Source organism: Gobius niger (assembly GCF_951799975.1).
Source record: "Gobius niger genome assembly, chromosome: 8".
NCBI lineage: Eukaryota > Metazoa > Chordata > Actinopteri > Gobiiformes > Gobiidae > Gobius > Gobius niger.
Genome location: NC_136859.1, coordinates 17029608 through 17044989, shown reverse-complemented (window position 1 = coordinate 17044989; position 15382 = coordinate 17029608). Strand labels below are relative to the sequence as shown.

Here is a 15382-nt window from a genome sequence, read left to right as displayed (position 1 = left end):
TGTGGCCCAGGAGCGGCACTTGAGAATGGGACAGTTAAGTTCTAGTATTGTTATCGTTATAGGTCCTAAGTAGTAATATGTCAAATATATTTAAAGTGAGTGAGTGACCATTCTTTGACTCCAAATATAGGCCCACTGCGTCAGCCCCTCAGAGCGGGGTGGCATCTCACAACCAGACAGATTTGCTTGTGCCCCCTTTGCCACCCCTTTAACACTCCCCCGCTCCAGTTACAAAAGGAACTGTTCAGTATCGATTTCATAAGAATGTTGTTTTCATTCTGGTTATGGATTGTATGCTGTTGTGTGATGTCTTTCTGTTGTCTTCTGTAAAATAGATAAATAAAATAGGTTAGTAGTTATTCAGAGTCAGTAGTAAAGCTCAGGGGACATGGAGATAAAAGCTGTGATTGTGTGGGAATGCACAGATGGAGTTATGTAACAGGGAGAACATAGGCACAGTCAACTGACACCTGCTTACAACACCCTGCAAACCAAACGCAATTCACTATTTATAGCCTTTGAACATGTGTCATTTTGTAAGGGTTTGATGTGCACGGTGTTAAAAGTAACAACTTCAAGCCTCGGTGTATAATTCATAAAACTATTGGGCTATTAATTGTTCGCATACAAGGAAGCTTTGACTGTTTTTATGGTTTAAGTTCTGGGTCAATAGAGAACCCATGTGCCCAATAGCCTAACATAAGATCTGAATGGTTTAAAACATGCACAATAATTTGTAATCAGTATCACCTAATTCTCAAACCATGCAGGTGTTAAATTGTGGAGCCTTTCAGTCATGGTATGCACGAGGTTACTACAGTTCAATTCCCTTTGATCCTTGTTTATTTGTTTTGAAGTCATCAGTGGATTTAAAGGATATTGGTGATGATCTGCAGAATAGCTCTTCCTCTGTCCTGCTTCCACTGTCCCACTTCTCCACTTGGCTCTCTCTCACTTTCTCTCCCTCCCCTCCCTCCCCCCCTCTCTCTGTCTGTCTCTCTGCTACAGCCTGTTGTGTAAGAGCTGTGCGAGATAAGACTCTTTGCTCAAGACGAGATGTGAGCGTGTACTTTCACCTGCTGTCATTAACACAGTTATCTTCAAATCCCCTTGTGAAAAACAACAGTCTGCTCCATTCTGAGGGTCATGGACTCTTAAGTCTTTGCATCGCAGCACATTTAAGCTCAGCCTGTTGCAGATTCTACAATTCATTATTATTAAGAGTTAGAGTCATGCAGCTGATGTATAATATTTCTGAAATCCAAACCCCTCCTTGCTGTATGGTATATATTGACAGAGAGAGAGAGAGAGAGAGACTGAAGAATGTAAAGAACCACTTGATGGACATCTCAGGTCACTCACTTAATTTCTTAGGTAACTTCACTATGTAACATTTAGACACCCACAGTCTTAATATATGCTATTCCTTTAATGCAAAACACAACCATATTATACCAACAAAAGAAGAAAACATTCCTCCGGCCACACTTGGCTTTGCCTGAAGAGCAATATCCTTTAAACAAGCAGCAAACACACAGACAAAGGATCAGATATTCAATAAAATGAGTATATAATAAACAGGTCTAAATCAAAGATAGTGAAAAATGCATTTATATTTTTCATGCCATTTAGTATTTTACTTATTGAGGTAAGTGACTGGAGCCTATGATGTGCGCTGCTTCATATGGATTGATATCTTAGCTCCCTCTAGCGGATTACCCAGGGCATCACCAACATGAGCTTTGCGTCGCTGTTTCCTTATAAGTTTAAGAAAGCAACGCGAGATAAACAATATAAATGGTTCACTTTATTTAGTTGCTCATCAGTGTAAGATCAGTGAGATCCAGTCTCAGCGGCGCCTTCACGTGGACTGGAGTTTTCGAGGTGACAAGTTTAATCATTAGACAACGACCTTGATTGGGTGAAAAAGACACAACCCGAACTTTTAAAAGCAGAGCAACAGAAAACAGGAGGGAAAAAAAAGTGATTGTTGTTGCATTGGCTTTTCGCTGAAATAAGGAGAGTCTTGATACACCATAAAGACGGGCTTAAAGTATTGTGGTCGTGGGGCCGTTTGGCTACTACAAAACTAAATTTAGTTGTTGACATGTGTCGGACTGGCCAGCTGGGGCAGCGCGCTGAAGACACGCCCCTCTGCAATACAGTGCGTCTCGTGCGTAAAGTCCGAACAGCCATTGGGGCCAATTTTCCATATTGTTCTCTATTTGATCGCGAAAGTAAACTCTTCAAAGGCGAATCACCTGCAAAGTGGAGTAAATGCAGTCATGACGCGAGAGGAAGAGCTCATCCGGATTGCAAAAAAGCTGGACAAGATGGTGTCTAGAAATAACACGGTGAGACTGTACGCTATGTTGACACCCACAGGTGGCGCGCCGTCCCTCCGCCGCGTGTCGAGTTCTAGGCCCGCACAGTGATTGCTATTGCTTTATACAGTAACGTACTAATGTTATTTAGCAGCTTCAGTTCACAAGGACACGGAGCTCGACACGCGGTGTAGAGAGCTGCAACAAATGTGTAACAAATGTGTAACAGGTGTTCGCTCCAGTGCACTCGTGCTGCGCTAAACTTTGGCCCTTTTCACAGTGGAGTTGCGGTGCAGTGCAGATTTTTCTCGACCAGTTGCTGTTTGCATTGCATTTTGAGCTCAGAAACAGGAAGGCACTCGGGGATTAAAGGGAAAGCAAAGGGTCTGCAAGCTGCTGCATGTGCAACGACGTGTTGTGTTTAGAGTGAAAGTGCCAAGTGGACGTTTTTCTGGCGCTTCAACGATAGCGCCAACTTTTAGCTGTTGCATCAAGAGAGAAACTCATACAGCAGTGGATATGCCTATTTACACATACTGTAAACACTCATGAATGAAAAGAAAACAAACGTGCATTTGTAGTAGTTTGTAACAAATTATTATCTTATTACAAGTGATACTTACACATTAACAATTGTTTATTATTGTGCGTAATCTTTAATAATAATAATAGCTATAACAGTGTTGGCTTTGACTGTGTTTAGGAGGGAGCCCTGGACCTGCTGAAGGAACTCAAAAGTTTCAACATGACTCTTAAGCTTCTCCAGGTGAAGAAATTAAATAAACAACACTATCTAAAGCTACAGTAACAACTTTATGAGACGATGTTAAAACGTGTGCGCTTGCCTTGTAGGAGACCAGGATTGGCATGTCTGTGAATGGCATCAGGAAGCACTGCTCTGATGAGGAAGTCATCGCTCTGGCAAAATTCCTCATCAAAGACTGGAAAAGACTTCTGGGTAACGCTGTTTTAAAGGCGATGTTTATGTTGTTTGGTTATGAGTAATAGCTTTTTAATTTATTATTTATTTTTTGTAATGACAGAATCAGGAAGCAATGAAAAAACGTCTGAGAACAAGAACGGGCTTGAGTCGATGAGAACAACAGAGTCTCCTCCTCCTCCTCCTCCTCCTCCTCCTCCTCCTCCTCCTCCTCCTCCTCCTCACTCCTTGCCCAGCCAGAGCCACAGCAGGTCAGCACTGGTCACTATTAAACTACAAGTCTTCATGAACACCTTTGAGTTCATACATTAAAGCTGTGGTTCTCAATGTTGCTTTGGGACCCACCGTACACTTCATATGTCAGGCCACGACCCAGATAGAGAAAAAAGATCAAACCTATAGACCCTTTAATTGTTTGTAAACACTCCAGGCTTAGCTAGAGGCAGGAAGCTAGATCCCCATCTATTTCCATTGTAGCTGTTGTCATAGTAACGATAGAAAAATGTTTATCTGTTGTTGGAAATATTAGATAAACCTTATTTTATCGTCTCAAATGTCATTCCTCTTGTTCTTGCACCTGAAGCCACAACAGGACCACATTATTTCGTTGCAGTTTTACATTTTTAATTGACAATTTTACTTTAATGTTACTTCTCTTGATCACTTCCTGCCTCCAGCTGATGTCACTGATGATGTAAGCGGCGAAAGGGTCTAATGTTGTAGTTTAATGTTTATGTTGATCCAAGCACTGAGTTGCTTTCGTGAGTCATGTGACAAAATCCCCAACGTAAAGCAATATAAAAAGTCTTCTGGCGACTGAAAGATACAGAGTAAATCTTTGAAACTTTCACTGTGTATGGACCTGTTGTTGGCCAAAAAGGCAATTTGGTTTAACCTCTTAATCCCCACCTGAACCGAGCACATTTTCTCCAGTTTGGCTTCACCCAAATCTAAAAGCTTCTTGAAAATGAAGCTTTTTTGAAAATAAAGAGCGACAAAAATGTGACCCAAAAAGTTACGGAAAAGTGACGAAAAATCCACAAAATAGCAACAAAAAAAGTGACAAAAAAGTGACAAAAAAAGCACACAAAAAACGCAACAGAAAAGTAACACAAAGCGATGAAAATATAGAAAGGAGTATTACAAAAATGCAACAAAAAAGCAATGGCAAAAAAAACACAGGGCAAAAGATCCGTTTAGATTAGTATTGTAGATCTTACCTTTCGAATGAGGCGTTGCATGAAAACACGACAAAACAGAAACAAAAAAGTGACCAAAACGGGAAGAAAACACGACAAAACAGCGGCCAAAACATGACAAAAAACTGACGAAAACACAACAAAAAAGTGACCAAAACGGGAAGAAAACACAACAACGGTAGTGAAAACATGACAAAACATGAAGAAAACACGACAAAACCGTAGTGAAAACATGACAAAAAACATGGCAAAAAAGTGACAAAAACATGAAGAAAACAACGAAAATGTGACGAAAACACATCAAAAACACTTCAAGGAATTACACTGTTGCTCTCCAGTTAAGAAGCTTTTAGATTTGGGTAAAGCCGAACTGGAGAAAATGAGCTTGGTTCAGGCGGGGGTTAAGAGGTTAAGAGGTCAATAGTGACGCTCTTACCAGTCTTTTGGAACATTTTGACTTCCACAAGTAAGTAATAACATCTTTAGGCTAAATGACAGATTTGTAAATCCTCTCCGTCACTGTGGTTTTGATTGTGTTGTCATTTGTATCTTTGCCACGGTGCTTACTGTAGTTTTTGATGAATTGTAATTTCCACATATCAATCCCAGGAGGCTGGATTTAAAACAGGATTTAGACACAAACCCCCCCGATACAAACAGGAAGGAAAAACCCAACAACGAGCACAAACAGAAAAAGGTTCACTCCAATGAAGTAGCATCACCTTCGTACGAGACCCATCCCGTGCAAACAAAACCAGAGAAGCACCTTGAAGAAGTTAAAAAACAAAGGGTCGAGGAACGACGTCAGGAGGAGGCAGACACCAAACGACCAAAACATTTTCCGGAGCCGCACGGTGATAAACACGGAGCGGATCAAAAGAGGGTGAGGCCTTTAGAGGAACACAGAGTCATGAAAAAAGATGAAGAGAGAAGAGAGAGACATCCAGAAGTGTCAAAAAGGCACAGCTCAATAGACGACATGAGAAGGAGTCGTGAGGAATACGGGCATCACAGAGAGAGGCCTGCTGAGCTCCACAAGCCGCTTTTTGAAAGGTTAGACAAGTGAGAGTTTACGCCAGTAAGAGCAACAGTCCTTTGAGATGCTTGTTGTGTTTGATTTCAGAAAAAGTGTTCTGGACAGTTTGTATCCCTCTCGTTACCCCTCTCCGCCTAGACCCGTCCGACCTCCACGTCCTATAATGCCGATCAAACGCCCCTCTCCGGACCCCAAGAAAGACAGGTCAATGGCATAGGCTCAAACTGCATGGATGGCCTAATATATTACTTTAATTTCTGTTTTTGCCACTGACTGTGTGGGTGCTAAACACTGAATGGCATTAAAACATTGGTCATCTGTTTTTGGTAGTTTAATGATTGGCTTGCAACATCTCGGAGGTGTAGTGCATGATTAACTGATCAGATTGTCTGTTTGAAGCAGTTTGAAACTTGAAGTGGTTTGTCCCATAAAGTATAAAGCAGAACTTTCCGCTGCTGCAGCCCATTCTCACAGCACGATGCAGTGTTGATGTTCTTTCTTAAAGGAACAGGCCACTGTTTTTCCACACTGAGATATGTTCTTCCCTGAGCTTAGACGAATTGATGTGTACCTGTCTGGTCTTCACGCTTGCGCTCAGTTACGTAAAAAGACCGAAGATGTTGTGAGCATTTAGCCTCTACATATCTCCTCTACAGGTGGTTTTCCACATGCAGGCGCGTGTCAGCCGAATGGCTCTTTAATCCACTTTGTCGAACTTTTCCGTTACAAAGGCAGGGCCAAACTGGTCTGACCAGGTACAGGTTTTGGGACCGTCCTCTGGCTGTGGCCAAAGCGCTAGCCCGTGTCTGATGAACAGACTCTGGCCTCTGATTGGCAACGAGAGAGTGAACAGCCCTCACTATTGACACGCAGGTCATACGGATTTAATATTTCACAACATCATAGGCTGTTCTTAAAGGGGATTTTGCCGATATTAGCATTTAGCCACTGTTATCATAACCTTTGCATGTAGCTTACCTTCATAGTTGTATTTAGCAGTTTCTTTTCTGTTTTAATACAGCTTGGCACCTCTGAATGATTCCATAAGTCCCACCAGAAGGCAGCAATTGTCCACATTTTTCTCATCGCGGCTTACAAAACCTTTAATGACAGCGTGCTCCTCCGTGGGGGCGCGGCCCACAAGAAATGCGTGTGGGCTTATGGGGCCAAACGGGGGTGAAGTTTGAAGCGACCAAGCTCTTCCATGTTTTCCCTATTTAAAAACGGTTATGTGAGTAGTTACACGATCCAACTATAGTTACACAAAACTAAACATGTCAACATCCGCGCAGTAAAGATATTACTGTGCACACGTCAAATTGCTCCTAAGGTGTTTTTACGCCTTTCAATATAGTTCCCCTTTTTATCCACTTAGAAAATCGACATGTTTAATTTTAAACCACTTTATGGGACAAACCCCCGTTTGGCCCCATAGAGGAGAGGAGGAGAGGCTAAATGCTAACAACATCTTTGGTCTTTTTGCGTGACTGAGTGCACGCGTAAAGACCAGAAAGGTACACATCAACTCGTCCAAGCTCAGGTAAGAACATCTCAGTATGGAGAAACGATGGCCTGTTCCTTTAAGGATGCATGGTAAATTCTGCACGTTTTCTGTCCGGTGTGTGCAGAAACCTTTCACTTTGAAATCACTTTGAATGGCTAAATCTTTACTGCTGTTACATTTGTGCAGGAAAGAGAGTAAAAAGCACAAACATTCACATTCAGAAGTGTCTAAACCTGCATCCCCCGTGGTCAAGCGGCCATCACTGGAAATTAAGAGGTTAGCTTCTGCATGGGCTGCGTCTGTGTGTCAAACTGTGAATAATTATTACATTTGACAATAGGAAGTTCCCTCCAGACCCAAATGCTCCAATAGCTCCTCTTCCACTGCACCTCCATCCGCCTCCTGCAAGGTCAGTCAGAGCCTGCATGCTTCTGTGCTGTGACCGGTGCCAAAGATTATTTAGAAAAACATGGAGTAAAATAAGCTCGTGTCCTTCAGGAAAGAGCCACCTGATCCCAACGCCCCCCTCCCTCCTCTGCCTCTGCACCTGCACCCCCCGCCTCCCCCCAAACGCCCGTCTGTGGATGTGAAGAAGGAAAGGTCTGGGCAGTCGTGTTCGCATGAAGATGTTGAAACTATTGTAGGGTTAGGAAAAAATGTCTAATTGTGAGAATTTGCATATTTCTTATTTGCATAGGGAATTATTTCACCTAAATAACTGCAGCCTTTAAGATCGATCATCTTTAAAAAGTGTACTTGACATTTGAATGTACTTAATCTTACACAGCTGAACTATTGTGTTATTTTACTATATTTAACAGAAAGGAGTCCACAGAAGCTAAGCCATCATCCCAGAAGAAGTCAGACGATGTCAAAACAGAAAGGTCCAAGTCACATATTTTACCTTGGAATAAAAAAACATGCACTCAGCTTCTTAAAGCCATTATTATTATTTATTTCTAGATAGTGAACATAAAGGAAATCAAAATCCCTCTCTTTTTTTTTTTCATGTGTGTATTTTTTTGCCTCTGAATTACACATTTAAAAGTGATTCTCAGAATTTCACACATTCAGTGATTCAAAGCCTGACGGTAAAATAAGTGATTATAAGAGAAGTCAACGGGGCCAAAAAATGGCTTAAAGTGCGTATGATAAAATATGACTTATTTAGATGGATAACATCAGTTGCAGGTTCATGAGTTGCATAATGATCTTTAGTGAAGCAGCAATTTTAATGCAGAAAAGTCATTTTTATTTTTAAGCTGCTGACAGGAAGTGACATAGATAAAGGTACATTTCCTGAGTAGTTTGACTCATTTCACATTGACTTAACATGGTTGGCACGGCAACAGTTTAAAATTGTTTACCCTCCTCTATGCCACTTCCTGTTAGTGTCCAATAAGGAAGTGAAACTGTAAACATCACAAAAATGGTCAAACTAAAGAAAACGGGGTTAGTAAAATCTTAAATATAATGGTGTTAACCATGTTTTAGCAAGAGTTGTGTCTAATGTGTCATGTGCACTTTAAAGAGGAAGAGTGTGATTGTTTCTCCTGGACTGGGTAAATTGTATGTTTTTTTTTTCACTTCTTGTAAATCCTTTTCAAAGTGCAGACCTTTGTAAATACCATCACCCCAGAAGTAGAAACCCAAAGGTTACAACAAAGGATGTACCTCTAAAAGCAAAAAGAGGTGTTGAAATCGAGACATTGTATTTGACCCTGACATTTTCAGCATTTCATTCACCAACTGTAATCCTCTGAGTGATCTCAATGCACCGCACTCCTTGCTGCCAACAACTGTTTTGTCCTTGCAGGAGAGAGTCGTCGGAAAGCAAAGTCTCTAAAAAACACTCAGGGGAAGCCAAGAAAGACAGGTCGGCTTGTGTAGTAGGCTGATGACGCATGGGTTTGCTCATGCATGTACATCAAATAGCTGTGGAGTGGAGGCCTTGGTTGTGTCAAAGCTGGTCACTATTTTTTGTTGATTCAGGGTTGATTCAAATGGCTCGCTCAAAAAGCCCAGTGCGGATGTAAAGAAAGAGTCACAAAGGTTTGCAAAATCAGAAATCGTCATATCCTGTAAAAGCATGTTGTAACCCGTTGCACTCATGTGATTTTTTTTTTTCAGGAGAGAGTCCAGTGATTCAAAGCCCGCACATCCTCAAAAGCGGCCTTCGAGTGATTCAAAGCCTGACAGGTAAGACAGTAAGCCTTAATGTATCTACTTTTTTTTGGAATGCAGAAACTTAGCATTTGCTGTTCAAAAGGCGAGAGTCGTCAGATTCAAAAAGGAGCAGCTCACCCCCGGCAAAGAAACTGACTGGAGAAAGGTAAAAAAAAAGAAAAAAAACATCCCTCGAAACTTTGCAGTGAACCCAATTTCTGCAGGTTTAAACATTGCATCTGAATGTGTTATTCATCAGGAGAGAGTCACATGGATCTAAAGCTTCTGTTCAGTCTGGACCTCCACACAGGAAGCCGTCCACTGACAGCACTGACAAGTAAAGACAAAACATTGTTGGGTTAAGATAATACTGTTGTTACATATGTGTGGTGGAGGGAGTGGTTTAGGGACCGAATACTTTTGTCACCATGAGATTTTAGCTTATCCTATTCATTAAGAAAGTCTTATGTCTGTATATTTCATTATTGTAGAATCAGATTAGTGTTGATGTTTTACCATAGAAGCAGAATTGATGTGCTTTAAGAACAGCTACATAATGAAGTACAAATATGTGTATATATATTCTGAAATGGATGGACTAAAAAACATTATACTTCAATGTGTTCAGCAGAAAAAGCAAAGTCGATGCCCCTAAAACCCCCACAACCCCCACCAGCCCCTTGTCCCCTGGCTTTGGGACGTCCGGTGGGCCTCTGTCACCTCAATTCTCCACTGGGGTCTCAGTCAGAGACAAGTGCATCGAGATGATCGCGGCTGCCCTGCGCCATGACAGTACGACCCACAGTTCACTTTACTTTACTCGACTAAAGGCAATGTTCACGTAATAGAATTATAATTGTATGTATCAACTTTTGACACTACCGGCCAAAAGTTTGGGGTCACCCAGGCCAGTTCTAAAGCTTCTCTAATCAACAGTTTTCAGCAGTGCTAGCAAAATTGCATGAGGGTTTTATAATTATCAATTACCCTTTACCATGATTGGCTAACACAATGTACCATTAGAGCCTCTGCACACCTATGTAGGTATTCCATTACAAATCACCCGTTTCCAGCTAGAATAGGCATTCACAACATTAACAATGTATTCATGAATAATTTAATGTTATCCTCATTGAAAACAACAGGGCTCTTCTTTAAAAAAATAAGTGACGGTAGTGTCCGGATGTTTAGTTTGTTTGAGAGAAAAAGGGGGAACATTGCATATTAATTAAAACTAAAACACATGTACAGTAAGTATAGAGAGATTATAGAGATGACTCTCCACCTGGCAGGTTGATGTTGCTGAACATAAAAAAACGAAGAACACAAATAAAGGCACTCAGAAATAAACATGTTCAATCAAACACTGATTTCACAATTCTAAATTTTGGTTCAACCCCTGACAATTGTCCAGAAGAAACCCCAGTGAGCCTCTTTCTTTGGGTTGCCAGATTTATGGCAACGCCCTGCAGACAAACCTACTGCCTGACCAAATAAAAAATAAAAAATAAGAATTAAAAGTGAATATGAGGTTAACTTCAAAAGGCATTGTTTTTGTCAGGGATTTTCAAATAATAGGGACTTGTTATTCAAAACTCATCGAAACCGCTCTAGAAGTTAAGCTACTTATTGACTAATTTAGTGTCCGGCTTGATTTGATTTGCCTGTATTTTCAGATGACTACAAAGAGTTTGGCGTTAACATCGACAGCATGGCAGCAGAGATTGAAGATCATATCCTTTTGTTTGTAAAGACAGGCACTGTTTATATTTTGGTCATGTAATATTTGTAATCCTCCTTGACCGGGTTTGCACATATCTACCAAGATATTAAGGCCACTGATATGAAGTATAAGAACAGGGTGCGAAGTCGAATCAGCAATTTGAAAGACCCTAAAAACCCTGGACTTCGTAGAAATGTCCTGGCAGGAGGCATTGAGCTAAGTCGGATTGCCACCATGACATCTGAGGTACACGAGGCTGCACATTTTCATTATCGCTTAGTTATTAAACGCATTCACTCATTGTGTTTCATCATTTGTGAAGGAAATGGCCAGCGATGAGTTAAAACAGCTGAGGAATGTCCTGACCCAAGAGGCGATCCGAGAGCACCAGATGGCCAAAACGGGCGGCACTTCCACAGACATGCTTCAGTGTCCCAAATGCAGGAAGAAGAACTGCACCTACAACCAGGTACCTTCACCTGTTCTGATCATGAACTCTTAGAAAGGGGTCAGGAGCCACTATCCCTATAACCATGGCATTATTTTACCAACATGTACTGTACATATACGATACATTACGCATTAAATATTCAGATTTCATTTAGAAAGCATAAAACTCCTTCAGTCTATTGTCCAATGCTGCTATGAACCTTATTTACAAGTGTTGTCAATAAATCAACGGTTTTGTTTAGCCCAATATCACAACAGGAGTTGCCTCACAGAGCTGCACCGAACATTAAGGCAATAAAACAGAGCAATAAATATAACAATATAAAGTAAAAATGAAGTATCCAGGCAAACATAATGTCCAAAAAAAAGCGCAGGTGTCCCCTGTCCTTAGGCTATAGACCCAGGGCTGATGGGAGTCCCTGAGCAGACGGACCAAGATTGCAGACCGTTCAGTCCTCAGTGTCCAATTCCAGGATGCAGGGTACCTCCGTTCAGCCAGGTTCCGTTTAATGGAGTGGGACAGGAGACACCATGTGAATAGTAATGAACAGACTACAGATAAAAGAAATCATAATAAGACAAAGTCTGCAGTAAGAAGAAGAGGATAGCGCTCAGTGTACCGTACTTCCCACTGCAGTGTTCCTCCTAAGGCAGGTTTACTTCATGAGCTTTGTTGTCATCTGAAATAGTGAAGAGATTCTCTTACACTTGGGAAATTCGATTGATCACGAATAATCGCAGTTAATTTTTCTCAAATAATTATATTCATTATTAATACTTGGTCGACATAAAGCATTTGCTCACATTTCATTAACCAAATATTCACAGTTTCAGTTTCTATGGGAAAAGCCCCACAGCTTAACCACCAGCTCTCCTGCCCTTTCCTGAACGCCCAAGGCTTTCAACATTATTACCGTACACGTGCTTGATAAGTCACATTTTAGATACATTTCCTTTGGTGCTGAACATTTTGAACGAATCTGAAAACATTTAGGCACATAAAGCAGAGTTTAGGACGAAATGAACGTAATTTCCTTTGAAATAGCATAATCAGCCAAGCCTCTTTGATGCATAAGTAGCTCTTTGTCGCTTTTGCTACAGAAAAGTCCCTCATCATGTGAAAAGGTTGGAGAGCCCGAGTTTACAATACGTAGTTAATACAAGTGCCTTGTCTTTCAGGTCATGTGTGAGAGTCATGTGGAGAGTGTTTGGTCATAACTTAACCCTAATTAAAATACAACCAATTTTAAGATTAACTAAAAAAAAATATATTGTTAAATCATAATTATAATAATTATAATTCTGTTCACATACTTGACTTCACATAGTTTTGCAGAGGAGTCCTACACTGTAATTATTATTATTAGCACATCACCTATTCTGCTTTATTTTCTACTAATGACTCAACATCAATTTCTTGGTTATTAGTTGTATTACAGTTGTGCTTAAAGGTTTACATACCCTGGTAGATTTTTTGATTGAAGAATATGAAAGAATATATTTCACTCATAGTTCGTGGTTGTGTGAAGCCATTTATGGTGAAACAACTGAGTTTGCTCTTTTTAAATCATAATGACCCGGATCAAAACTTTTCATTTCCCCCTTTAGCATCAATGACAGCTTGGAGTCTTTTATGGTAGCTGTTGATGAGGTTCTGTATTTTTTCTATTGGTAGAGCGGCCTATTCGTTTTGGCAAAAAGCCTCCAGTTCCTGCAAGTTCCTGGGCTGTTTTGCATGAACTGCACGTTTGAGCTCCCCCACAGTGGTTCAATGATACTCAGGTCAGGAGACTGAGATGGCACTGACGGGATCTTCACTTTATTCTGCTGGAGCCAGTGGCATCAGCGAAACACCTCCTCATTTCACAGTAGGTATGGTGCACTTTTTTGTCATCAACATTTTCAACAATAATGAAAAGTGCACCATTCCTACTGTGAAATATGGAGCTCATTGATCATTGAACCACTGTGGGGAGTTCATGCAAGACAGCCCAGGAATTTTCAGGAACCGGAGGCTTTTTGCCAAGAAGAACGGGCCACTTTACCATCAGAAATAATACAGAACCCCATCCACAACCATCACAAAAGACTCCAAACTGTCATTGGTGTTAAAGGGGGGGTATTATGCAAAATCGACTTTTTCTAGCTTTACATCATGTTATTATGTCACTCCCTCGTTAAAAACATGCCTGAAGTGTTGCCTTGGTACATTCACGTATTTTTGAGTAATCTGTAAAAACTTTGATGGCAGCCATTTTAAGGATAGGTTTGCCTGAGTCCTCCTAGGAACGCCCCCACCTCCTGGAGACGCCTCCGAGCTTTCGTCACCAGCCGAGTAACCAACCACTGCTCCTCAGCAGAACCCCCTCCCCACTGATGCCACAGACAGCATGTGGAGGGGGCGTGTCTGAAAGGGTCAGAGGTTCTTAAAGAGACAGAGGCCTATTTCAAGACATTCGCTACAGCCATTTTGAGAGAGCAATTTTATACAAGGCAGTTATTCTAATTTACTGCATTTACAGACCAACAGAAGGTTTCGTCATCATTGCTATGTGATTGAAAAAAGCATAATACGCCCTCTTTAAAAGGGGCAATACACAGAATTAAAACTGGGGTATGTAAACTTTTGATCAGTCATTTTGGTACTTTCTTTCTTCATTATGATTTCAAAATGGCAAACTCAGTTATTCACTATAAATGGCTTCACACAACCACTAACTGTGAGTGAAAAAAAATAAAAATGTTTGTGTTATCTTTCATATTCTTTTTGGATCAATAAAGTATGTCTAAGCCTTTCACGCCCAAGTGCCGCTCATCCATCACTCTCACACACTGCATTCACACAGGCGTGGAGGGTAAAGTGTCTTGCCTAATCCCAACCTTCTGGTTCTGTGCTGTACTCGATCCCTCTTGTTTGCTTTAAATGAAGTGTCTTTGTCCAGGTGCAGACGCGCAGCGCTGACGAGCCGATGACCACATTCGTCTTATGTAACGAGTGTGGAAACCGCTGGAAGGTATTTTAATACTCACTCAGTGTTAAAGCTGCTCCATATCAGTCATTTCTTACTTCACTGTGTTTCTTTCCTTCAGTTCTGTTGATGTTTGGAGATGAAGGACCTTAATGAGATGAGAGGACATACAATTATTGCAGCTCGTGGTGAAATTGAAAAAGTATTCCCCCCGTTTTTACTTGAACCCTAATGCTTTGTGTGCATGCCAATCGGACTTGTGAACTAAAGACAGCATGAATTTTATTTGGATGAAGCCGTTTATATTGATGACACTCTCATAATGAATTCAGTATTGTTGCTGCTGTGCATTTTGTACATATTTACTATTAATAAATGCAATCATGATCAATGGTCTTCTGTGATATTCGATCATAAACGCCTGTGCAGATGAAAGTATCCACTAGATGGCAACACTGAGTCATATTAAAACAAAAACAAAAACACACAGCAGTGAAAGATCATTAATTCAGATGTGTCTTCTCAGTGGCCATCAAACAGGTTGTTAAAACCGAGGTGAGACTAATAACTGAGCTAAAAATAAAACTGATTGAAATTGTTATGACGTGTGTAAAAGGCTATGATGATATTTTGTTAGGAGTTAGGAGTTTGCATAATTTAAAGTCAAAACTTTTGCTGTGGTGCATATAATCCATTCTACTTAAAGGCCTCAGGTTGTAGTATTTGGCTGCTTCATATCTCCTGCTCATTATAAAGCAACATACTGGGAGTTGCTGACCTTTTCTTGAGCCAGCTTTATCAGGTGACAGCTGCTCTGTGCCTCACAGGGTTAACAATGTAACATCCTGCAATCCACTCTTATTGCCTCACCTTTTCCTTGTGAAGAAGCTATGGTGAACTGTTGAATCCCTGTGGGGTCATGAACATAAATAACTAGCTCTAATGTAAAAATGTAACCCAGGGGTTCCCAAAGTGGGGGTCAAAGGGCACTCAAGGGAGATCTCAAGACAATGGGTTTTCATTTATTACACTGAATATGATGTTTTTTTTAAAAGCAGTATATTAAAAGAA

At 40.8% G+C, this 15382-nt stretch overlaps 1 protein-coding gene across 3 annotated transcripts; it reads left to right on the top strand.

Moving 5' to 3' along the window:
* The first annotated feature begins 2067 nt into the window (after window positions 1–2067).
* On the top strand, window positions 2068–14641 carry tcea3 (transcription elongation factor A (SII), 3). Of its 3 annotated transcripts, none has more exons than XM_079562086.1 (17): window positions 4751–5516; window positions 5587–5703; window positions 7190–7279; window positions 7344–7412; window positions 7502–7603; window positions 7825–7887; window positions 8820–8879; window positions 8996–9055; window positions 9134–9202; window positions 9273–9335; window positions 9429–9506; window positions 9801–9961; window positions 10846–10907; window positions 10989–11138; window positions 11215–11361; window positions 14285–14356; window positions 14433–14641. In XM_079562086.1, exons 1-17 carry the CDS (start codon window positions 5374–5376, stop codon window positions 14439–14441), a joined length of 1515 nt encoding a protein of 504 aa, XP_079418212.1. In that variant the 5' UTR covers window positions 4751–5373; the 3' UTR covers window positions 14442–14641. The 3 variants fall into 3 exon arrangements, with proteins under 3 accessions (XP_079418213.1, XP_079418212.1, XP_079418211.1); XM_079562085.1 differs by having other exon boundaries at window positions 9798–9961; XM_079562087.1 differs by lacking the exons at window positions 4751–5516; window positions 5587–5703; window positions 7190–7279; window positions 7344–7412; window positions 7502–7603 and adding exons at window positions 2068–2354; window positions 3028–3090; window positions 3177–3282; window positions 3368–3515 and having other exon boundaries at window positions 9798–9961; window positions 14433–14639.
* The last annotated feature ends 741 nt before the right edge of the window (window positions 14642–15382 follow it).

Coding starts and splice junctions, on each gene's coding strand:
- tcea3 (XM_079562085.1), top strand. CDS start 5,374: ATGAAAAAAGATGAAGAGAGAAGAGAGAGACATCCAGAAGTGTCAAAA. Junction 9,203..9,272: donor AGTGATTCAAAGCCTGACAG/GTAAGACAGTAA, acceptor GCTGTTCAAAAG/GCGAGAGTCGTCAGATTCAA. Junction 9,336..9,428: donor AAGAAACTGACTGGAGAAAG/GTAAAAAAAAAG, acceptor GTTATTCATCAG/GAGAGAGTCACATGGATCTA.